At 47.1% G+C, this 21,669-nt stretch overlaps 1 protein-coding gene across 1 annotated transcript; it reads right to left on the bottom strand.

The window, feature by feature from the left end:
- Positions 1-9,421: 9,421 nt before the first annotated feature.
- On the bottom strand, positions 9,422-17,762 carry PURB (purine rich element binding protein B; the record flags this gene model as incomplete). The annotated part of the gene is made up of 1 exon (XM_081101894.1): positions 9,422-17,762. One exon carries the CDS (start codon positions 17,760-17,762, stop codon positions 16,842-16,844), a length of 921 nt encoding a protein of 306 aa, XP_080958020.1. The 3' UTR covers positions 9,422-16,841.
- Between the last annotated feature and the right edge of the window lie 3,907 nt (positions 17,763-21,669).

Here is a 21,669-nt window from a genome sequence, read left to right as displayed (position 1 = left end):
TTGTCTCCACTCTCCACCCCTCAGCCTTCCTGTCATTGATTGAGTTTTCCAGGAAAATGTTAGGTGGAAATAAACTGGTTCTCATTACAGACAAAGTAGTCCCTTTACTGATTTCTATGTCCTGTTTAGAGATGGGAGAGTGTGTTGAATGATCATTGATCAGTAGTCTTTTCCCACAAATTGTACTTGGCCCAAAGGAGCTCCATTGCCCACAGTCAGACCCCTTTTCAGGGGGCAGCCTCCCTCCAGTGATTGATGGATATTTTGCCTTAATTTGGAACAACGCTGAAGGGCCCTTCCAGCTGCAGATTTTTGTGGATGATTAACACTGCATCCCAGTTCAACTTCTGCCTCTACTTAATCCTGCTTCCTTTGTTTTCTCAGTCATGTTGCCAAGAGCATTCCACAGGAAACTTCTCGAAGGTAAATCCCCATGTAAAAGTCTGTTTCCTGAGAAATCTAACCTAAGACAATGGCTTTTCTATGCAATTATTTAATCAACTTTTTAAAAATTTTAAGTTAATTTTAGAGAGGAAGGGAGAGAGATAGAAACATCAATGATGAGAGAGAATCATGGATCAGATGCCTCCTGCACACCCCCAACTGGGGATTGAGCCAGCAACCTGGGCATGTGCCCTGCTCAGGGAATCGAACTGTGACCTGGTTCATAGGTCAATGCTCAACCACTGAGCCACGCCAGCTGGGGCTATTTCATCAACTTTTGAGTGAGCAGTATATTCATATGTCCAAAATGTTAAAGAGACAAAGAACTTCCATTTACAATAGCATCTAAAAGAATAAAATACTCGGGAGTAAATTTCACAAGATTTATCCTCTTTTTCTTAATGTGTTTTTATTGATTTCAGAGAGGGAGGGAGAGGGAGAGATAGAAACTGCCTCCTGCATGCTCCACACTGGAGACTGAGCCCAAAACCCTGGCATGTGCCCTGATGGAATCAAACCATGACCTCCTGGTTGATAGGTCAAGGCTCACACCACTGAGCTGGGCAATACTCTCTTTTGTAATGTTTTAAAAATGGATTTTAAAAAATTGATTTCAGAGAGAAGGGAGAGGAAGAGGATAGAAACATCCCATATAATAAAAGAGAAACATGCAACTTACCCGTCCCTCCACTACGCTCAAGCTACGCCTACAAGCCAATCAGGAGTGAGTATGCAAATTAACCCAATTAAGATGGCGGTGGCCACGGAGCTGGAGTGAGCAGGAGGATTGGGTTGTCCCCGGCGATGGAGGAAGCCAAGCTTCCTGCCTGCCCTGGCCGGTCCTGGGCTCCACTCAAGGCTACAAAGTTTCAGTTATAGAAGATAAATGAATCCCAGAAAAAAAAGGAGAGGCTGGGAGCTTGGGTCACCAGAGGATGTGGCCAGCCTGAAAATGGCCATCAGACCCTCACCCAGACTGGCCAGGCACCCCAGTGGGGACCCCCACCCTGAAGGAGGTGGGGCCAGCCTGAAAACGTCCCTCAGCCCCTCACCCAGACCAGGCACCCCAGCAGGACCCCCACCCTGATCCAGGCCTCTATCCTATATAATAAAAGGGTAATATGCAAATTGACCCTAACAGCAGAACGAATGGGAATGACTGGTCAGTATGACACACACTGACCACTAGGGGGCAGACGTTCAATGCAGGAGCTGCCTCCTGGTGGTCAGTGCACTCCCACAGGGGGAGCTCTGCTCAGCCACAAGCCAGGCTGACGGCTGCCAGCACAGCAGTGGTGACGGGAGCCTCTCCCGCCTCCTCAGCAGCACTAAGGATATCCGACTGCAGCTTAGGCCTGCTCCCCATTAGCAAGTGGACATCCTCCGAGGGCTCCAGGGCTGCCAGAGGGAGGTCTGACTGCCAGCTTGGGCCCAATCCCCTTGGGAGCAGGCCTAAGCCAGCAGGTGGACATCCCCTGAGGGGTCCCAGACTGGGAGAGGGCTGAGGGACCCCTCTGAGTGCACAAATTTTTGTGCACCGGGCCTCTAGTCAATAATGAGAGAGAATCATTGATCTGCTGTTTCCTGCATGCCCCCTCCTGGGAATTGAACCCACCACCCAGGCATGTGCCCTGATCAAGAATCAAACCATGACTTCCTGGTTCATGGGTCAATGCTCAACCACTGAGCCACACCGATAGGCAAGATTTATACTCTTAAAACTACTAAACATTGTTGGAAAAACTAAAGATCTAGGAGAATCACAGCTTGCTGCTTTGTAGAAATTGACAAAACCATCCTAAAATTCATGTGGAAATGCAAGAGAACCAGAATAGCCAAAATAATCTTGAAAACTATTAAGTTGGTGGATGCACACTTTTTTTTTAAATATTTTATTGATGTTTTACAGAGAGGAAGGGAGAGGGGCAGAGAGTTGGAAACATTGATGAGAGAGAAACATCGATCAGCTGCCTCCTGCACACCCCCCATTGGGGACGTGCCTGCAACCAAGGTACATGCCCTTGACCGGAATCAAACCTGGGACCCTTCAGTCCACAGGCCGACGCTCCATCCACTGAGCCATACTGGCCAGGGCAGATGCACACTTCTTAATTTCTTTTTTTTTTAATATATTTTATTGATTTTTTACAGAGATGAAGGGAGAGAGATAGTTAGAAACATCAATGAGAGAGAAGAAACATGTATCAGCTGCCTCCTGCACACCTCCTACTGGGGATGTGCCCACAACCCAGGTACATGCCCTTGACCGGAATCGAACCTGGGACCCTTCAGTCCACAGGCCGACGCTCTATCCACTGAGCCAAACCGGTTTCAGCTTAATTTCAAAACTACAAAGTTACAGTAATCAAGATAGAGTACTGACATAAGGATAGACATAGGCCAAATGGAATAAATTAGAGCCCTATGGTCATTTGATATTTGACAACGATGTCAAAAAAAGTCAATGGGAGTCCTGGCTGGGTAGATCAGTTGGTTAGAGAGTCATCTAAAATGCTGAGGTTGTGGGTTTGATCCCTGGTCACAGCACATATAAGAATCAACCAATAAATGCATAAGTGTAATAACAAATGGATGTTTCTAAAATCAATTAAAAATTTTTTAAAAAAAATTCAGCCCTAGCTGGTTTGGCTTAGCGGATAGAGCATCAGCCTGTGGACTGAAGGGTTCCAGGTTTGACATGCCCGGGTAGTGGGCCTGATCCCCAGTGGGGGGCATGCAGGAGACAGCCAATCAATGATTCTCTCTCATCACTGATGTTTCTGTCTCTCTCTCCTTCCTCTCTGAAACCAATAAAAATATATTTTAAAAAATTCAATAGAGAAATCACAATCATTTGACAAGTGGTGCTGGAATTTCTCCTTAAAGAGAATTTGCTTCCCTTTATTTATTTATATAGAAAATGGATTGGCAGGAAATGAATCAACATGCTGAAGTGTTCCCTCGGAAGCCTTCAAAGACTAAGTGGTAGTTACAGTGTAGAAACACTGCAGCAAAACCCCCAAGAATCTCCCCCACACTGTGTCTGTCCTGGAAACCTTTAGCTGACAAAGGTCTGGGAGAGGTCAGCACTTGTATCCAAAACAGAGCCTGCAGTCCCCATCAGAAAGGTACGGGTCAGATGAGGGGCAGACAGATGGATCCCACTGTCGTGATGACTCACTGGCCTGAGCAATATCGCCAGCTGGGTTTTCCTCACCGGAAAATTGGCAGCTGCTGGACTAGAACATTCCACATTGCTGACCACAGTTCTCCTTCCCTCAGAAGACTGTTTTCTGCCATTCTTCCTGAGAACCTCACATGCTTTCTCCTTTTTTCCCTTTCTCTTTTATATTATTTACTAGAGGCCCGATGCATGAAATTCGTGCAAGAGTAGACCTTCCTTTCCCTGGCTGCCGGGACTGGCTTCCCTCTGGCACAGGGACCCGGGCTTCCCTGCAGCCCCAAGTTCGTCTGGAAGGTCATCTGGAACGAAGTCCAGTCTAATTAGCATATTATGCTTTTATTATAGATACTAGAGGTGGGGACCCTGCCTTTATGCTCTGAACTACGCATTACAAGGGACACAATATCCTATATAATAAAAGCCTAGGTGACATCATGCACATCATAAGATGGCCACCCTCACATCGTCACAAGATGGCCGGCAGGGGAGGGCAGTTGGGGGTGACTAGGTCAGCAGGGGAACGATCAGGCCAGTAGGGGAGTGGTTAGGGGGCAATCAGGCAGGCACGCAGTCAAGCGGTTAGGAGCCAGCAGTCCTGGATTGTGAGAGGGATGTCTGACATATGGTTTAGGCCCAAGGGATCAGAGATTGGAGAGGGTGCAGGCTGGGCTGAGGAACACTCCGCCCCCATGCATGAATTTCATTCACTGGGCCTCTAGTCTATATATATATAAAAGGTTAATATGCTGTGTCCCTCTGACAGTTTGACCAGTCGCTATGACGTGTACTGATCACCAGTGGGCAGATGCTCAACACAGGAGCTGCCGTGATGCGCACTGGCCATTTATAAAAAAATGGCACCATGGACCTGGTACCGACAAAGCAACACTTGACTTCCCTCAAGTGGGACACAGGCCCCACCACCCCCTCCCCGGAGCGACACCCCACCAAATAGCAGCCAATGCTGCCGAGACCCCATGGTGCAAAATACGACCCACATTCCAGCCCAGCCCAGAAATCGTGGCTGTGAGTGCTGGGTAATGACGTCACATAGCAACGCCAAGCTTCCTCTCCCTAGCGACTAGCCTCCTTGCAGCTTCTTCAGCCCAGTAACACAGCTTGCTTTATAAGTAGGTACAAACATTGTACAGTTTAATCAAATGTCTGTGAAGTATTTTCACGTGCCTCATCTCGTTTGATCCTCACAGAAGTCCTGGAGTAGGCAGATAGGAGACTCGGTTGAATCCTATTTTCATTAGCTGGAAAACAGAGATTTAGAAAGTTTAGAAACTTGACCTGACTGAAAAGAAATGGTGGACCTTGAAAATGACTTCAGGTTTTCTCACTGCACAGAATATTGTCAAACACAGCTGCAGTTAAATATTTCACCCTTTGTTCTCCCTGCGTCATCTACAATAATAGTCTGCTAGTCTGCTTTGTATTTACTGCTATGTTGCTGACTATTACCTGAAAGAGAGATTGGGGTGCTTCACTGGGCTGGAGAGTTTAGCTAAATCAGAAAGTAGGTCTAATTAAGCAAGTTTATCTCTATATATAAAGCTCTCGCTGGTGCCCATCACACACGTGTTTCCATCTGTCATTGTTGATTGTGAATTTGGTTGACACTTCTATTATAAAGGGCAAGTAGCGATATTAAAATATTTCTTCTAATTAATTTCCTTTCAATGTGCATGAATTGGTGCACCAGGCCTCTAATCCTATATAATAAAAGCCTAATATGCTAAGTGTCGACCGTTCAACCTACCAAAGCGTAATATGCTAATGATATGCTAAGGCTGCTCAACCGCTCACTATGACATGCACTGACCACCAGGGGGCAGATGCTCCGATTGGTAGATTAGCTTGCTGCTGGGGTCCAGCCGATTGGGACTGAGGCCGGACACACCCTGGGAGCCCCTCCCAGGGACTGGTGGGGTCCCTTGGCCTGGGCTGCGCCCTCTCACAATCTGGGACCCCTCAGGGGATGTCAGACAGCCAGTTTCAGCCCGATCTCGCAGGCCAGGCCAAGGGACCCCGCTGATGCACAAATTTGTGCACCGGGCCTCTAGTACAGTGATGGCAAACATATGGCACATGTGTCAGAGGTGACACACGAACTCATTTTTTTGGTTGATTTTTCTTTGTTAAATGGCATTTAAATATATAAAATAAATATCAAAAATAGAGGTCTTTGTTTTACTATGGTTGCAAAGATCAAAAAATTTCTGTATGTGACACATCACCAGAGTTAAGTTAGGGTTTTTCAAAATGCTGACACGCCGAGCTCAAAAGGTTCGCCATCACTGCTCTAGGATAAAGGGGCTCTGGGAATTCTCCCACTCCTTCCTTCCTCGGTCCACCTACACTGGGCCCACTTCCTCCCTGGGGTTTGGGGAAATCACTTCTTAGGATTTGAGATTCATAGAGGTGTTTTAATGAGAGGGGAGATCTGTAGCAAATTTCAGCTGCAACCCATCCTAGCTTCCTAGTCACATAAACCAGAATATTTGAACCCTAAATATACCCTCAATCCAATGTACGTTCCTTGTTTTCTCTCCCAACCCACTAGACTATAAGTTCCATTTGGACCATATCTTCCACACCTAGTACAATATCTGGTACATCAAGAACTGAATGAATGAATTTACAAAATGATCTGGCTTCATGGTTATTAAAAAGATTTCAGTGCTGACCACCAGGTGGCTCTCATCTCCCTAAGTACCAATGGCTTCTACAGGAAACCGGACACTTAAAGCACCCTAAGGATTTTTGTGTTAAAGATACTGGAGTCACGCTGTTGGTTTATGGCAGAGTCAGGAACAGAACCTAACTCACAAAATATCAAAACTCTGAAGTCATACCCCGATACCTTGAAGTGCTGGCTTCAAAAGAGCTCTTAAAGCCGTAGCCTGGCTGCACACCCAGAACTTCAGTGACAACTTTACATTAAGCTGACAAAATCAGCAGGGCTGCCCTAGCCCGTTTGGCTCAGTGGATATAGTGTTGGCCTGTGAACTGAAGGGTATTGGGTTCGATTCTGATCAACGGCATGTACCTTGGTTGCAGATCTCCTGGCCCTGGATGGGGACATGCAGGAAGCAACCAATTGATGTGTCTCCCTCATATTGGTATTTCTGTCTCTCCCTCTCCCTTCCACTTTCTCTAAAAATCAATGGAAAAAATATCTTCAGGTGAGGATTAAAAAAAAAAAAATTCAGCCTTGGCTGATTTGGATCAATGGATAGAGCGCTGGCTTGCAGACTGAAGGGACCCAGGTTCGATTCCAGTCAAGGGCAAATGCCTGGGTTGTGGGCTCGATCCCCAGTGGGGGACATATAGGAGCCAGCTGCCAGCTGATCGGTGATTCTCTCTTGATGTTTCTAGGTCTCTTTCCCTCTCCCTCTCTGAAATCAATAAAAATATATTTAAAAAAAATTCAGCAGGGCTATAGCAGAACCAGTGCATCAGGGTGAATGCTTCCGGAGGCCTCTGTCAGTTAGTGACAACAGCTAATTTCCCCAGAACTTTTGTGATTTCTGCACTGAGGCTCCAAGTGGGGTTTGACCATCAGTAGCAGCATCACCTGGGAACTTGCTAGAAATGCAGCTGCTCACACTCCACCCAGACCAGCAGCAGGAATTGGCGTTTAAGAAGCCCTCCAGGTGACTGAGGCATACTCAAGGGTTCTATGTGAATAAAGCCCCCAGGTTCTCAGTGAGGGCGCTGCTGACACAATATTTCACAATTCCGTTTGCAAAACTTTTTTCAAAATGAGCTGTTTTGGGGTTTGAGCATTGATGTAGGTAATTTCAGCACAGCAGCCTAGGTTAAAGCCGTGTTTGAGTCCTTTGCAATCCTGCATTTTTTTTGTTTTCCTCTAGCAGATTCACAGTCCTAGCTCCCTTTCTCTTCCTTATACCACAAGATCCCACATCCTCTCATCCTAACAAGATAAAACACTGTCTATGACCCAAAGATTCTGGTCCAGTTGGTCAGGGTGGTACTTGGGGGCATCAGCATCCAAGTGCTTCTGCAGTTAGCAGAGAACCACCGCTGTACTGAAGCGTGTGTGTGTATGTGACGGGAGGACGTACTTTACTGGCTAGGGCTAGTATATAGTGAGAGGCTTTAACACGTTGTTTGCGGGTAGTTTTTATCGCGCGCTAACAGGTGGCGTGGACCATTTTTTGCTAATTTTTTGCGCAAATGGCAACGTTCAGTAAAATTACGATAACTTTAGTTTTACATATTTTTTTTCAATGAAACTTCTTGTGACTTACTATAAAATGTATACTGAATTATTTTTCTTAGAATCGCACTGAATGTGTGGTGAGGCAGAGAATTGTGTGAAGGGATGGCTCTACGCAGTTGAATAGATTACCGTTATACCTGAAGTACATACATAATTCACCATTGTATGTGTTAGAGACCCAAATTTTGTCCTTTGGAATTCGTATATCTGCATGTTAGCATCCCTTTAGAGCAATAAAAAAGTATAAAAATAAACGTATTTGTTACCCACATTCTACCGCTAGTCTATAAAAAAACGTATTAATACGTGTCCCGCGCTCTACTACCAGTCAACGTAAAACGTATAAATACGTTTCCCACATACAATGTGTTAATATAAAAAATGTGGGCCTGGCTGGCATGGCTCAGTGGTTGAGTGTTGACCTATGAACCAGGTCACAGCTGCAAAGCTCGATCCCCAGTGGGGGGCATGCAGGAGGCAGCCGATCAATGATTCTTCTCTCACCATTGATGTTTTTCTCTCTCCCCCTCTCCCTTCCTCTCTGAAATCAACTTTTTTTTAAAAAATATATTTTATTGATTTTTTACAGAGAGGAAGGGAGAGAGATAGAGAGTTAGAAACATCGATGAGAGAGAAACATCGATCAGCTGCCTCCTGCACATCATCTACTGGGGATGTGCCCGCAACCCAGGTACATGCCCTTGACCGGAATCGAACCTGGGACCCTTCAGTCCGCAGGCTGACGCTCTATCCACTGAGCCAAACCGGTTTCGGCTGAAATCAACTTTTTAAAAAAGTTGCCAGTTCTGTTCCATCAGGGCACATGCCAGGCAGGGCTGTGGACTTGATTCCCAGTAGGGGGCATGCAGGAGGCAGCCAATCAATGTTTCTCTTCCTTTCTCTCTAAAATCAATAAAAACATATTTTTAAAAATGGTTCAATTTCTAATATGATAGATATCAATTATTATAGCCCTGAAAGGTAAAGAACTCCTTGAGTAAATTTTGAGTGTAAAGGGGCTTCTGAGATGAAAAACATTGGAACCATGGCTGGGATCTACAGACTTAACAATTTTCTGTTTCTTTTAATGTTAGCTTAAGACTGGCCTACTGGCCTAGCTGGTTTGGCTCAGTGGATAGAGCGTTGGCTTGAAGACTGAACGTTCCCAGGTTTCATTCCAGTCAAGGGCACTTTAAAAAAAGACTGGCTTCATCTGCTCTGTAGGAAGTCAGGTATGATGACACAGGAGGGAAGGTCTCTTTATGATACGGCCCAAAAGCCAAGAGAATGGGAAGGAGCAAGTGGCCTGTCTGGGAGATGAACCAAAGCACAAAATTCATTGCAACCTTGGTTTACTCCACAGACTGCTTACTAATCAGAAATGGGAGCCAGAGGCAGACGGAATATACTAGCACACTGACTTGTAAGTCATTTCAGTGGAAACTCACCAACCCCGGACCCACTGAGCCACGGCAGAGGCTGTGTGGCACCTCCCTCCCCGGCACCAGGTGATCCTTTAAATTAGAGACACCAGCACAAGATTGTCATTCACTTTTCCGCATACTTTATTTGTTACAAACATACAATTTTTTAAATATAGACTGTAAAACTCCATTTGCAAAAGTCTGCTATTGTAAGGAGTACACACCAGCAGTAAGGATTCTTAAACTTTTTTCTGTGAGTTTTTCTGTCAGTTTTGCTAGTTAGTGGTAATTACGGGACCCGCCATTTTAGAGACCTGTCTGAAGCAGCCCTGCTCATCTCAAAATTGACCGCAATCTGAGCTTCAACCTCCAGGCAGTGAGATCAACAGCCCATCTAGACTCTGCTTTTGAACATTTTCAGGAAGTATGGTTTCTGAATGGATACTGCACTTTACGGATTTGTTTGAATTGCCCATGTAGCTGTTTGTTAAAGTGCATTTTTCTTTTAAAAAATAAGAGGAATAATCTTTACTCTTTAATCAAGGTACTTTAAAAAATGAACTTTTTGGTCTCTCAGCAGATATTCCCAAGTTGATCCTATTACTACAAATTTTAGTGTTCTATTTACAAATATTTATAGGGTTACAGGTGGAGGGGACCTTATACATGGAAAGGTGCGGCTTCTTTTGAAGCAGAAGTCAGTCCTACAAATTCACACATAAGAATACACACTTGGTTTACAATGCACAGCAGGTGGGTATTTACACAGACTGAAGACACCCCAAAAACCCCTTTAAAGTAACTTCCATAGCTTCTCAGCCTTCCAGCCAAGATCAATTGTAAAGTGACTTTCAACCTTAGCTCTAGCTGGACATCTGATTAGATCAGGAAGCTGCCTCCTGCTGTCAAGATTTGGTTTTACTTCACTCAATGCCTATAGATTCTCTACCAGCAGGACATCAGCCTCACTTTGGAGTGAAGACTCTAACGCAGGGGTGGGCAAACTTTCTGACTCGAGGGCCACAATGGGTTCTTAAACTGGACCGGAGGCCGGAACAAAAGCATGGATGGAGTGTTTGTGTGAACTAATATAAATTCAAAGTAAACATCATTACATAAAAGGGTACGGTCTTTTTTTTTTTAGTTTTATTCATTTCAAATGGGCTGGATCCGGCCCACGGGCCGTAGTTTGCCCACGGCTGCTCTAACGTAAGGAAGCCCTGATAGATATGACTGGAAACATCCCAAAATACAAATGGACTTTTTAAAATGATCATGAAAAACACCTGCATGTATTTGCAAAAGGAAGCATAAATCCCCACTAATTTTCCTAGAATTTAATCTTAATATTATTCAAATATTGATCATTGAAAAAACTCAAAATATACTTGGCCTGCTACAATATGCAAAACTGCCCACTCTTGGTAAATATGCCCTGCTCGATTTAAGCTGTTTCTGCACTTGCCCAATCTATTGACTTCTAGGAAATCACAGAGCTTTTTATAACAGAGGTGGCATGTGGACTGGGAGAAAAGGGTCTACATCTCATATCTGAAGAGCTGGAAACAAAACTCCCAAATGCCTACACATGTGCTACGTGACAGAATTTCTTCAATTTACTTAGGACTCTCCCCACAGTTAGATGTTCCCACAAAAGCAATTTTAAAAGGGGAAATATACTACTTACTCAGCTACTTTCAAATATAAAGATTTTTTTGAATCAACCTGATCTTGTGACACAGGGTAAGAGTGGGGACAAAAGTTTGCCTTTAAGGAATAAGAGTTGGTCTAAATCAATTTTCTTGAAAGAATTAGCCATTGAAATTGAAGATAGGAAAAAAAAATGCTAGTGGACAATGAATTTGGACAGGTCTATTGTTTTCTCTCCAATATTCTGAGCCCACATTTCTTCATACCAAAGATATAACCAGCCCTCTCTTATTAATGGCAGTGAGACACTTTACATAAAACAGGGAAAATGAAATTTGCTCCTAGATTCAAAATCTGTTAATTACAAATACAGTCATATTCTCTTGCTGCTGTTCTAACATGTCTTTGCCTGTCCCAATTGGAATATCTAATTCAAGAGGCATGAGTTAGATTTTCAAATGAAAAGCAAAAGATTGTGAATAAAGGTGATTACATTGATGACATATTTCCTATTTCATTAGGAAATATACATTCATAAAGGTCTTACTTGGATCAGAGGTACAGATAACAACTGGAAATTACTTAATAAATCATGATGCAATTTTGTTATTTTTCCATTTTCCAAATTTAATTTTTGGTGCTGATAATTGCTGAAATAAGTCTGATGAAACGAAGTTTTAAGACTGGGAATGGTGACTTTCAGTAACAAAGTTAGCTGTAACAAGAGTATCTCTTAAAAAAAAAAGAGTCTATCTCTTGAAACTTCTGGGGTCTAACATTTAAAAATTAATGGGTACTTTTCTAGATTAAAAATGGGAAGTTATAATTTGCCATTTCTATCTTATATTTGGAATTTCAAACAGGAGATCGATATGCACTTTTTCTGGTTTGTCTATATTTTTCTTAAGGTAAATGAGTTTTTTCTTTTCTATAAACTATCTCCCTCTGCCCCCAGCCCCACCTATATACTCATTATTCAGTTTATTCAATGGGAATAGTAACTGTTTATGAAGACATCTAATTGATTTACAGTACTCTAAAACTAACCCTGAAAACTGAATCTCATTCATTTACTGTAACTTCAGTGCTGTTGCTGACAAAAAGAGTTACCTTAAGGCTCAAGGGAAAGAAACTTACAAACCGTGAATGCAGGGTTGTTCACTGTCCCGCCCACTGGAAGCTATCAAAGTGCATTCTGGATGAATAATACAAACTTTCTAACATTAGGAAAGATTTCTACTCTTCATACACAGAGTTAGAATAATATTCATAAGCAGATTATCTAGGGGAGCCTGAGAAACCATGATCCACATCACACACAGAGTCCGTGTATTTCATGATCAAAAAGTGCTTTTTCTTGAGAAATATGTCAGGGTTAAATGGCAATATACAATGTAAAATCACTCCACACTTTCTCAAGTGAAGTACAAAAATGGAAAAGGAGCAAGAAGATAGGAGGCTCTGCCCTCGGAACAGGCCTTATGCACGTGACTTTTAAGGGTGTATTAAATTAAAATAGTTTTTAAAGAGTTAACAGTGGGATTTTACACCACTATATATATTCTAAAACCTGAGATTGGACATCAAAGCAATCAACTTTGTACTTACTAGAGCAATTCTGATACTTCCTAAAAATAGAAGACAACTCAATTGAATTAATAACTCCCAGATCAAAACCATTAAATTTCCCCAATCAAAAAGGAGACCAATCACAAACACATTAAGTACTAAGAGTGCTGCAGAACGACTCTTGGTAAATGAGTCATTTTTACATAAGCCAAAGTCACTTTTCTCCTTCCCCTTCTCACCAATCAAGGCCACACTATTTTCAAATGAATATCTACTGAGAGATCAGTTGTGCATTAGACAAAGTACCATAATTGGGTTAAAATGAAAAAAAAAATTTACAGTGAAGAATACTTATGTGCATAGCTTACACACTCAAGCGTCTCCTTAATTTCATCCACCTCAAGGCAAGGTAGACGCAAGCAAATTGTCACCTTTTCATACCTTGTGTAGATCATTCTATACCCCCCTGTAAAGCCAGTCAAGGTCACATGTAACAAAGCATCCTCAGCAACTACAGTGCCTGAAGTGTGCAGCCGTTTACAGACCACTCAATATGAGGGCATTATTATAACCAGCCTCTTCTGCCCGCAACCCTGCATTTTCAGATAAGACAGGATAATTGTTTTGTTTTGAGAAAACTGAAGCTTGAATCTCTTAAAAGACCTGCAATTTATTGCAAAGTGATGGAGAGGTAACAAAGGAAGCAGGTTAATGGCTGCCTGGACCCAAGGCCTCTCAATCATTTTGCAATAAATATTATGGAAAGTGACCTGACAAGCAGCTGTGTCTGTCTCACAGCTACAGTCGCTTGCACCACCTACACGCCTCCCATAGGAACATAGGGTGTCTGGGTTTTGGTTTGGTTTTCGCTTTGCTTTTTGGTGCCATCCCGATTTACACTTCGTTCTGTGCAGCACATGCACTGACAACTTCCTCTACACGAATGACAGGTAGGGACAATAGAAACCAGAAAGGAATTATGGGATATACTCAGAGTTTCTTGCTCTTTCAATTCTGTTCCTAAAATTGTGGACTTTTTCACTTCCTTAACTGCAGCAGTTTGAGAAATGAACAGTCTACCAATTATTAGGAAAGACATTTTACTTCCCTATTTCTCTGGAAATTAACGATTTTGAGCATGTCATTAGCTGCAATGTTTGCCAAAATCAAAAACAAGCCCTAAATCACCGTGAATAGCAGTGGTTGAAAACAAAACATTTTCTGCCTGGATTTAACAGATTATTTCCTTTAATAAGCAATATCTATGACTGAGTTCTGAAAGATGGCCCGTTAATACCGCCTTGTTGAACAAACCACACATTACAAGTGTAGTTTCTATTGTCCCTAGTGACTGGAAGGAGGATCAGTGAAATGCTACAATCAATCCACATCCTTCTGTAACCTTCCTGCAGTGGGAAGAGAGGCCATCAACCACCTTGCAGGAGAAACAAACCTTTGAGATTGGTTAAGACTTAAAACCCACCACTATGACATTTACCACGTAATCTTACATAGGCAGGTCAAAAATTTTAATATAAATTACTTTTCCAACACATAGCTTATGCATTCTTTGCTCCTTGTTTTTGGAGGATTCTCAAATTGATTATCTAAAGATTTACATATGATATATTACTGTTACATGGTCTAATGACTAAGAAAATTTCTCTGGTAACCAAAGCTGATTCCATATATGGCAGTGTTCTTGGCATATATTCTATATGCCTCAGACCACTTCCACATTCTTTCTATTCAGCTAATTATAGCTTAGTAGCCACGGGTGAGGATTGTGAAGACCCTGTCATTTCTACAGAATAGAAAGGCAAGGCTAGTTACTGCAATTCAGCCAAACAAAAGAACAGAAAAAAAGAGTAAACCAACCCCTTAAAAAGGAGCGGTACCGCACCTTTGCAAAATTGAACTGGCTCACTGCAGCTGAGCAACAGAACCACCACTGAAGCAAGAAAACAAGTTGGTCTATACAGGAATTGTACATGATTCAAAACAAAAGTTACAGCGGTCAATAGCTGCAACCTTAATTTTCATTGCTGCCTCAAAGTTTGAAACTAAACAGTTTCTGCAAACCTAATGCTAGTTTCTCAGCTCCTTTACTAAAACTACTTAGGGATTTGTTCTCCGCAGCAAAGAAATAAAACACTCAAAACACATAGGTAAATACAGCAGGACATCATTGAAAACAGCTGCCTTGTAGTACAAAATACAGTACAAGTATACGGATGTCATTAAAACATCGAAAATACTATTGCTCCCATACAATTTAGGAAACATTCTTTGCAACGGAGAAAATTTAAAAAAAAAAAGAAAAGCTTTAAAAAAATCTGTTTAAAAACTCTACTGTGGACGATGAGAGTAGAGAAATTGTCTGAAAAGGGCACCAATGTTTGTGGCTCTTCCACTTTTTTTTTTAAATCTAAGATTAATAATATTCTGAATCACAGTCTAATTTGTAAAAAAGCCTCATTTTATATACATAATTATTTCCCTCCCTCTCAGCCACAATGCATGAAAACGACCTTTTTGTATATTACTTAATTCCTAATAAATACAAAAAGATTGTATATATTGAATAATACCAAAATAAGATAATAAAAAGGGTATGCAATAAATTAAAAGGCAGCTCAAATAAAGGGCAGTCATGCAGTTAAAAAAAAAACAACCACTAAGATTGTGGAGGTGGGGTTACTTGCCTCTTGGTTGAGAAGGTGTTGCACAAAGCATACCTGAAAAGCTTTGGAAAGAACATAGCTCCCATTTGATTCAAAGTTACCTAGGTCTATGACACTCAAATACCTTCTGATGGGGTGGCATTAACTTGATTAGTAAAATCACTTCTACAGAAAATCCATTTAAAATATAGAAGAGGCGATCCTTGAAAACCCCAACTTTTATTCTTGAAAGACAGCTGGATAAACTGGCAAAAGCCAGTTTTGTTGAAATTTCAAGATGGTATAAAAATGCTTCCATATAGTCAGCATAATCACGTTCACTTCGGCTCCATTCAGATGGATTTCAGCTTCCAAAGGGCACACTGCTTGCTAGACACACATCCATCTTTTGCCAACTTTGATTGTGAGGTACTAATACAATGGATCAAGTTTTTAAAATTTTATTTAAAAAGAATAAATGATGCTGGAATTCTGGACCTGAGGATCTTTAGTATTTGAACAAATCCACAGATTAAACTGAAGGTAAAGGAAGACTTCAGTTTTCGTGATTTCCAACTTTTCTGTTAGACGTATATTCCATTAAAGCTCAGGCTTGTAGCCACTGTTCCTTTTTCAAGTTTTGTGGTTTAAAATCTAGACAACCAGTGGCCGAAACAGCCGAATTAGCCTTAATTCACTGGCTCACATGGTGGAGCCACAGGATCTGGCTCTCATTCATACCTAAGCCATTTCTTGGTAATGACCTCCATGTTTAAGAGATCAGGGGGAAGAACTTTAGTGAGCAGCAACCAATCCACTCAAAACAGTTTTTTCCTTGTGCTTTATGCCTGATTTTTTTCTTGTGCCTATCTCAGCAACCCCGATGTAAAACTGCTCTTTCATCTTCAAAATTTTTTGCCAACTTTTAAAATATTTTAGTAACCAATTCTAGTTCAAGGTTTGACTTCTGAATCCATTTGCATCCTGGAAGACAATTCTGCAAAGACAAGACACTGGCCTTGGTCCAGATATGGTGCAAAGCCTTTTAATCTTCAACAAAATGGACCCAATTTGTTTTCGTATTCCCCGTGACGTTTTGAATTCCTATTTTGCCTTGTCCATGATTAAAGTTGCATTCCTTTTCATTCAACCTGTACCCTCAGAACTGGGTAACTGCAAAGGTCTCTCTCTTCTCAAGAATTCCATGAAGACCTAAATCCAAAATGCTGATTTCAATGGAGGTGAAGGAACAGACACTGCAATAGGAAGGTCTGGAGAGATCTTCAGGTTCCCAAGCACAACACAAGTTCAGCTGTTACCACGAGGTCCGGGTAACTCCGAGGTGCTCCTTGGCCCAGGGTGTGGCAGGACCTATCCCGCACCGGGGTTACCCCATGGGCGTCGGACCCTCAGCGGGGAAACCACAGAAGCTGGGGCTATTTCGCTCGGGTGAGGAGACGCTGTTCTCTTTGCAGGTGGCTGTCCGCTCCTGGGAACTTGGCGGCTTTTTCTTCTCTAATTGTCCGTGACTGTCCTCTTATGGTGACGTCTCGTAATTAACTACATTATTTTAAATGCTGTTTTCTCCCTGCGGGCCTCCCTTGCTCCCCCACCAGCTCACTGGGGGCGGAGGCCGGCGGGGGAAGCGGCGCGCTTCAGTCCTCATCCGCCTCCTCGCCCTCGGACTCGTCCCCGCCGCCGCTGCCCGCGCCGCGCCGCTCGTAGAGCTTATCCCGCTGGCGCTCCTGGATCTCCTTCATCTCCTCCGCGTACCGGCAGAAGGCGCCCCCGAACTTGCCCCAGGCCTTGAAGGGGACGGTGATGGCGTTGCGGTAGGACGGCTTCACCTCGCTCACGCGCAGGAACACCCCGTACTTGTTGCAGCCCACGTCGAAGAAGAAGCGCTTCGAGTCCACCGTGATGGAGGTGCCCTCCGGGAGCTCCCCGCACGGGCCGCCGCCGCCGCCCGCGCCGCCCGCGCCGCCCGCCAGCTCGTCGTCGTCGCCGCCGTAGTCGTCGAGCAGCTTGGCCAGCGCGTCGCGGAACTCGATGAGGCCCTGCGCGGGCAGCGCGATCGTCTGGCCGCTCTGCAGGCCGCCGGGCGCGGGGCCGCCGCCGCGCGTGACGGTCTGGCGGATGCGCAGGAAGCGGCCGCGCTGGTTCTCCTTGAGGTCCAGGTAGTACTTGCGGTTCTCGCGCACCAGGAACTCGCTCTTGAGCGCGCGCCGCGGCCCGCCGCCCTCCTCGGCCGCCGCCGCCGCCACCTGCTCGGGGCTGCTGGGGCCCAGCTGCGCGTAGTGCTCGATGAAGTCGCCCAGGTAGTCGCGGAACTCGGCGGCCACGGCCATGGACAGCGTGAGGCGGCTCTTGGAGCCGCCCGCGCCCACCTCGGCGATCTTGAGGAAGCGGCCCTTGGCGTTCTGCTTCACGTCCAGGTAGAAGCGCTTGTTCTGGATGTCCAGCCGCTTCGAGGCCAGCTCCTGCGTCTCCTGCTCGCCGCCGCCGCCGCGGGGCGCGGGCTGGAAGCCGCCGGGCCCGCCGCCGCCGCGCTCGCTGCCGCTGTCGCCGTCCGCCATCTTCTCGGCCGCCGCGCCCTGGCCGCCGCCGCCGCCGCGCCCTGGCCGCCGCCCGCAGCCCGCCGCGCTCGCGCCCCCGCCCTCCGCCCCGCGGCTCGCTCTCCGCGGCCCCCCAGCCTCGCCGCCGGCCCGCTCACTCTCCCCGGCCGCTCATCGCCGGCCGCCGCCCCCCACCGCCCCCGCGCCCCGCCCCGCCACTTCCGCCTGGTCCGCGCTGGCTTCCGGCGCGCGCGCGCGTGACGCCGCCCGTCACGCCCACCCTGGCCTCGCGGCCGGAAGCGCCGCGCGCGCGCGCGCCGGCGGGGCGCAGAGAAGTGACGTCACGGAGAGGCGCGGGAGCGTGAAGGGGAAAGGACGCTTCCTGCGGGTGGCACACTGTCACCCGCGGGCCCAGGCCCTCGGCGCGCGCTAGTGTAGACAGAGGCGGCGCCCGGGCTCGTCGGCCCTCGCAGCAGATCGGCCTCCTGACGGGACGGCGGCGGGCAGCCCCGGGAGCGGGCGGGCAGTGGACGCAGCGTTGGTCCCGGGGACCTCGCACGAGGCCTGGGACGTAGTGGGAGCGTCAGCGCCACTCCGACCCGGGAAACGGGGTGAAGGCCGAGCCGGGACGTGGCGGGGGCGCCGCGCGCGGGGCAGGAGGACCCACGCCGCGGGTGACGCGCGCCCGGGCCTGCACCCTCCCAGCCCCGTGGCCGCAGGCGGACCAGCGAGCCCGTCTCCCTCCGGTTACAGGGGATGATGGGCCCGCCTCCGGGTGGGTGTGAGGGTGACTCGTGGTGCAGTTCATGGCAAAGAAGGTGCGCGAGCATCGGGGAGGCCCGGGGCCCAGCTGTCCCGGTCGGTCCTCGGGGAGCGCCCCCCGGCTTCCCCCCGTCCCCCCGCCTCTCCTCTCCCTCCTCGCGGATCCCCGCGCGTCCGCGTGCTGGATCGCAGGCCTTTCTTCTCCAGTGAATCCTTTTTGGCGATGGATGCCGGTCGATTGGGTTTTATAGCCGGTAAGCGAGATAAAGCATAAAAAACACACAAACGGACACAGGAAGCTCTAAGCTGCAGTTTCCTAAGAGGCCCCGCCAGATCCTTCCTAGTTCATGGGAGCGGGGGCCCTCGAGCCCCGTGACGGCCAAGGCACTACGCCCGCCTCCCGGGGGAAACACGCGCATTCAAACCAAGTTAGAACAACAGCTTCCGGCCGAGCACGGGGAGGGTCCGGGGGAAGACAAATCGGGCCTGGGCCGTCCAGTCTGGGGGTCGGACATTGTGAATCTCAGGGGGGAGGAATGTGACGTCAGGCCTCGCCGGCCGCCATGGAAGATGCCCACGCAGCTCCGCCTCCGGTTTCCTGCCAACCCCTTCCCTGCACGGGGACCCTGACGCGGGGAGGATGCTCTGTCCCCTCGCGGTCCCTTTTTACCAGTTGGGTTTTAACAGCCAAGTTCTCATTTAGAGTTGGATGGACTGTGTGACGATGAATGAACAGACCTCCTTTAGGTGGGAACGGGAGAGCCCGTGGGAGAGATGGTACCCGAACCGGAAGGTGCTCCCTTCCTCTCCCCGGGGAGACACGGCCTACTCCGCTGCCCAGCAGGAGGGGGCTCCTCCCGGAAGCACGATGGCCACCACTCCACCCCCTCCTAACGCCGTTTCCTCCGGTGCATCCTTGTTGGCGGCCCCTCGGCCCGCAGCCGCCTCTATGAAAGAAGGTGCCTTTCCTGGGGTCTCTGGGCAGAACCCGGTCCACCTGCGTTTGGACGGAACGTCCTGATTTATTTTCCCATTAAACCTCTTTGCTGGAGAAGTAGCTGGCGGTTTAAGGTCAGCAATTGCTTTGTTTCCTTGGAAGTTTCATTCTTTCCTTTTACACGTAGGATCGAATACCCTCGGCAAACTGCGGCTCGAGAGCCACATGCGGCTCTTTGGCCCCTTGAGTGTGGCTCTTCCTAAGCCTTAGGAGGACCCTGATTAAGTTAATAACAATGTACCTGCCTATATAGTTTAAGTTTAAAAAATTTGGCTCTCAAAAGAAATTTCAGTCGTTGTACTGTTGATATTTGGCTCTGTTGACTAATGAGTTTTCCGACCACTGCCCTATCATAATATTCAATAATCATGTTTTGTTTTTTGTTTTTCCAGAATTTTTAGTTTGATTTTTAAAATATATGTGGTTATATATTTTTATTTGATATTGAACTCTAGTCTAGCTGGGATGTATTTTGGTGTGTGGTATGAACTGAAGAATCTAAAACATTTCTTTCAAATAACCAATTGTCCCAGTACTATTTATTGACTAACCCTCCAAGGACAGATCTCAACAGGTGGAGATGGATGTAGCTTATGTGGGGCAGAGGGAACATTTGTTCCCAGATGGCTAGAAGTCTGGTTTGGCTGGAGCCCCAGATCTGTGAGGAGGGAGTGATGAACAACAGAGTGGAAGGTGGCTGGACTCGGGGAGACCTGATTTGTAGGCGGGAGGGAGGTTGGACTGGAGCCAAGGGGGAGCCCCCGGAGCTGTGTGCATGGAGTGTGATGCCTCCCCTCTGTTCCCAGGAGGTGGCCCGTGATTGAGGACAGCGTGCGTGCGCTCAGTTGAGGGGACAGGAGTGGACTGGATGGTGGGGAGGGAAGGGAAATGTGGGGTTCGGGCAGGAGAAGGTCAAGATTTAAAAACCCAACATGGGGATGAGAGGGTACTGTGAGTGACCAGTTCCCACGGCTGTTCCAGAAGGATGAGTTTTTGTTTTATTGATTTCAGAGAGGAAGAGGAAAAGAGAGAGAAATTAATGATGAGAGAGCATCATTGATTAGCCGCCTCCTGCACACCCGCCACTGGGGATCGAGTCCACAGCACAGGCCTGTGCCCTGACCGAGAATCGAACTGTGCCCCCCGCATTCGTAGGCCAGCACTCAACCACGGAGCCGTGCTGGTCGGGCAAGTGTGAGTTCTTGTTGGAGATGGCAGGGAACGCTGAATTGAGACCTTAGAGGGCCTGATGCTGCAAATGTGAGGGGCCCCCTCCCACAAAGTCCCAATAAACTACGCTATGGAATGAGCTGCTGCTTTGATGCATTTTTGGAATATTAAACATTTTCCCCGGAAGTATATCCCTTCTCGGTGGCCTTAAGCACCTGTTGTGGCCGCCTGATGGCAAATCCAGCATGAATGAGGGCCTCTCAGTGCGGGCACATTAAACCTGAGGAGCTGGCTGGGTGCCCGGGGGAGGCATCCACACAGCTGTGGACCCAGACAAGCGGAGTGAAGAACAGCGGAGGGCCAGCAGCAGAGGTGCAGCTTGGGAGCTGCCGGTGGACCGGGTGGGCTTGACGTCGGCTCCCAAGAGCTGCATAGAGAAGCCGGGGACAGGCAAAGGAGATCGGGGAAAGGCCGAGGGGTCCAAGGTTCGGGTCCGTGCGGAGCCGGCATCTTCCCTTCCCACTCGCCCTGGAACGGTGCTGGGAGGACCCAGATCCTGAGGAGAGGAGTGGAGACTGCAGCCCAAGGCTCCCGTTCTTTTCGTGAGGAGAGGAAGGGAGAGGGAGAGAGAGAGAGACAGAAACATCAATGAGAAGAGAACCATGGATCGGCTGCCTTGGGCATCGGCCATCTGCTCGCAACCCAGGCCTGTGCCCTGACCGGGAACTGAACCCGTGACCTCCTGGTTCATAGGTCGACACCCAACCCCTGGGCCACGCCGGCCGGGCTCCAGTCTCCCTTTGTAACTCCCGTCTGACCCTGCCGCTGTGCGGGGAGTGGAAGGCAGGTGCCACGGTGCTGACGAGAGAATACCGGGCCGGAGTGCGGGCTGGAGGCTGCCAGGTGACCGGGTGCAGGAGGACTGGGTGGCCGAAGGAAGCAGGAGGCTGCCTCGGGGAAGGGGCCAGACCCTGGGAGGCCCGAAGGTGCTCTTTTTCT

Source organism: Myotis nattereri (assembly GCF_964212035.1).
Source record: "Myotis nattereri genome assembly, chromosome: 11".
NCBI classification, from domain to species: Eukaryota; Metazoa; Chordata; class Mammalia; order Chiroptera; family Vespertilionidae; genus Myotis; species Myotis nattereri.
This window is presented reverse-complemented; position numbering and strand designations above follow the sequence as displayed.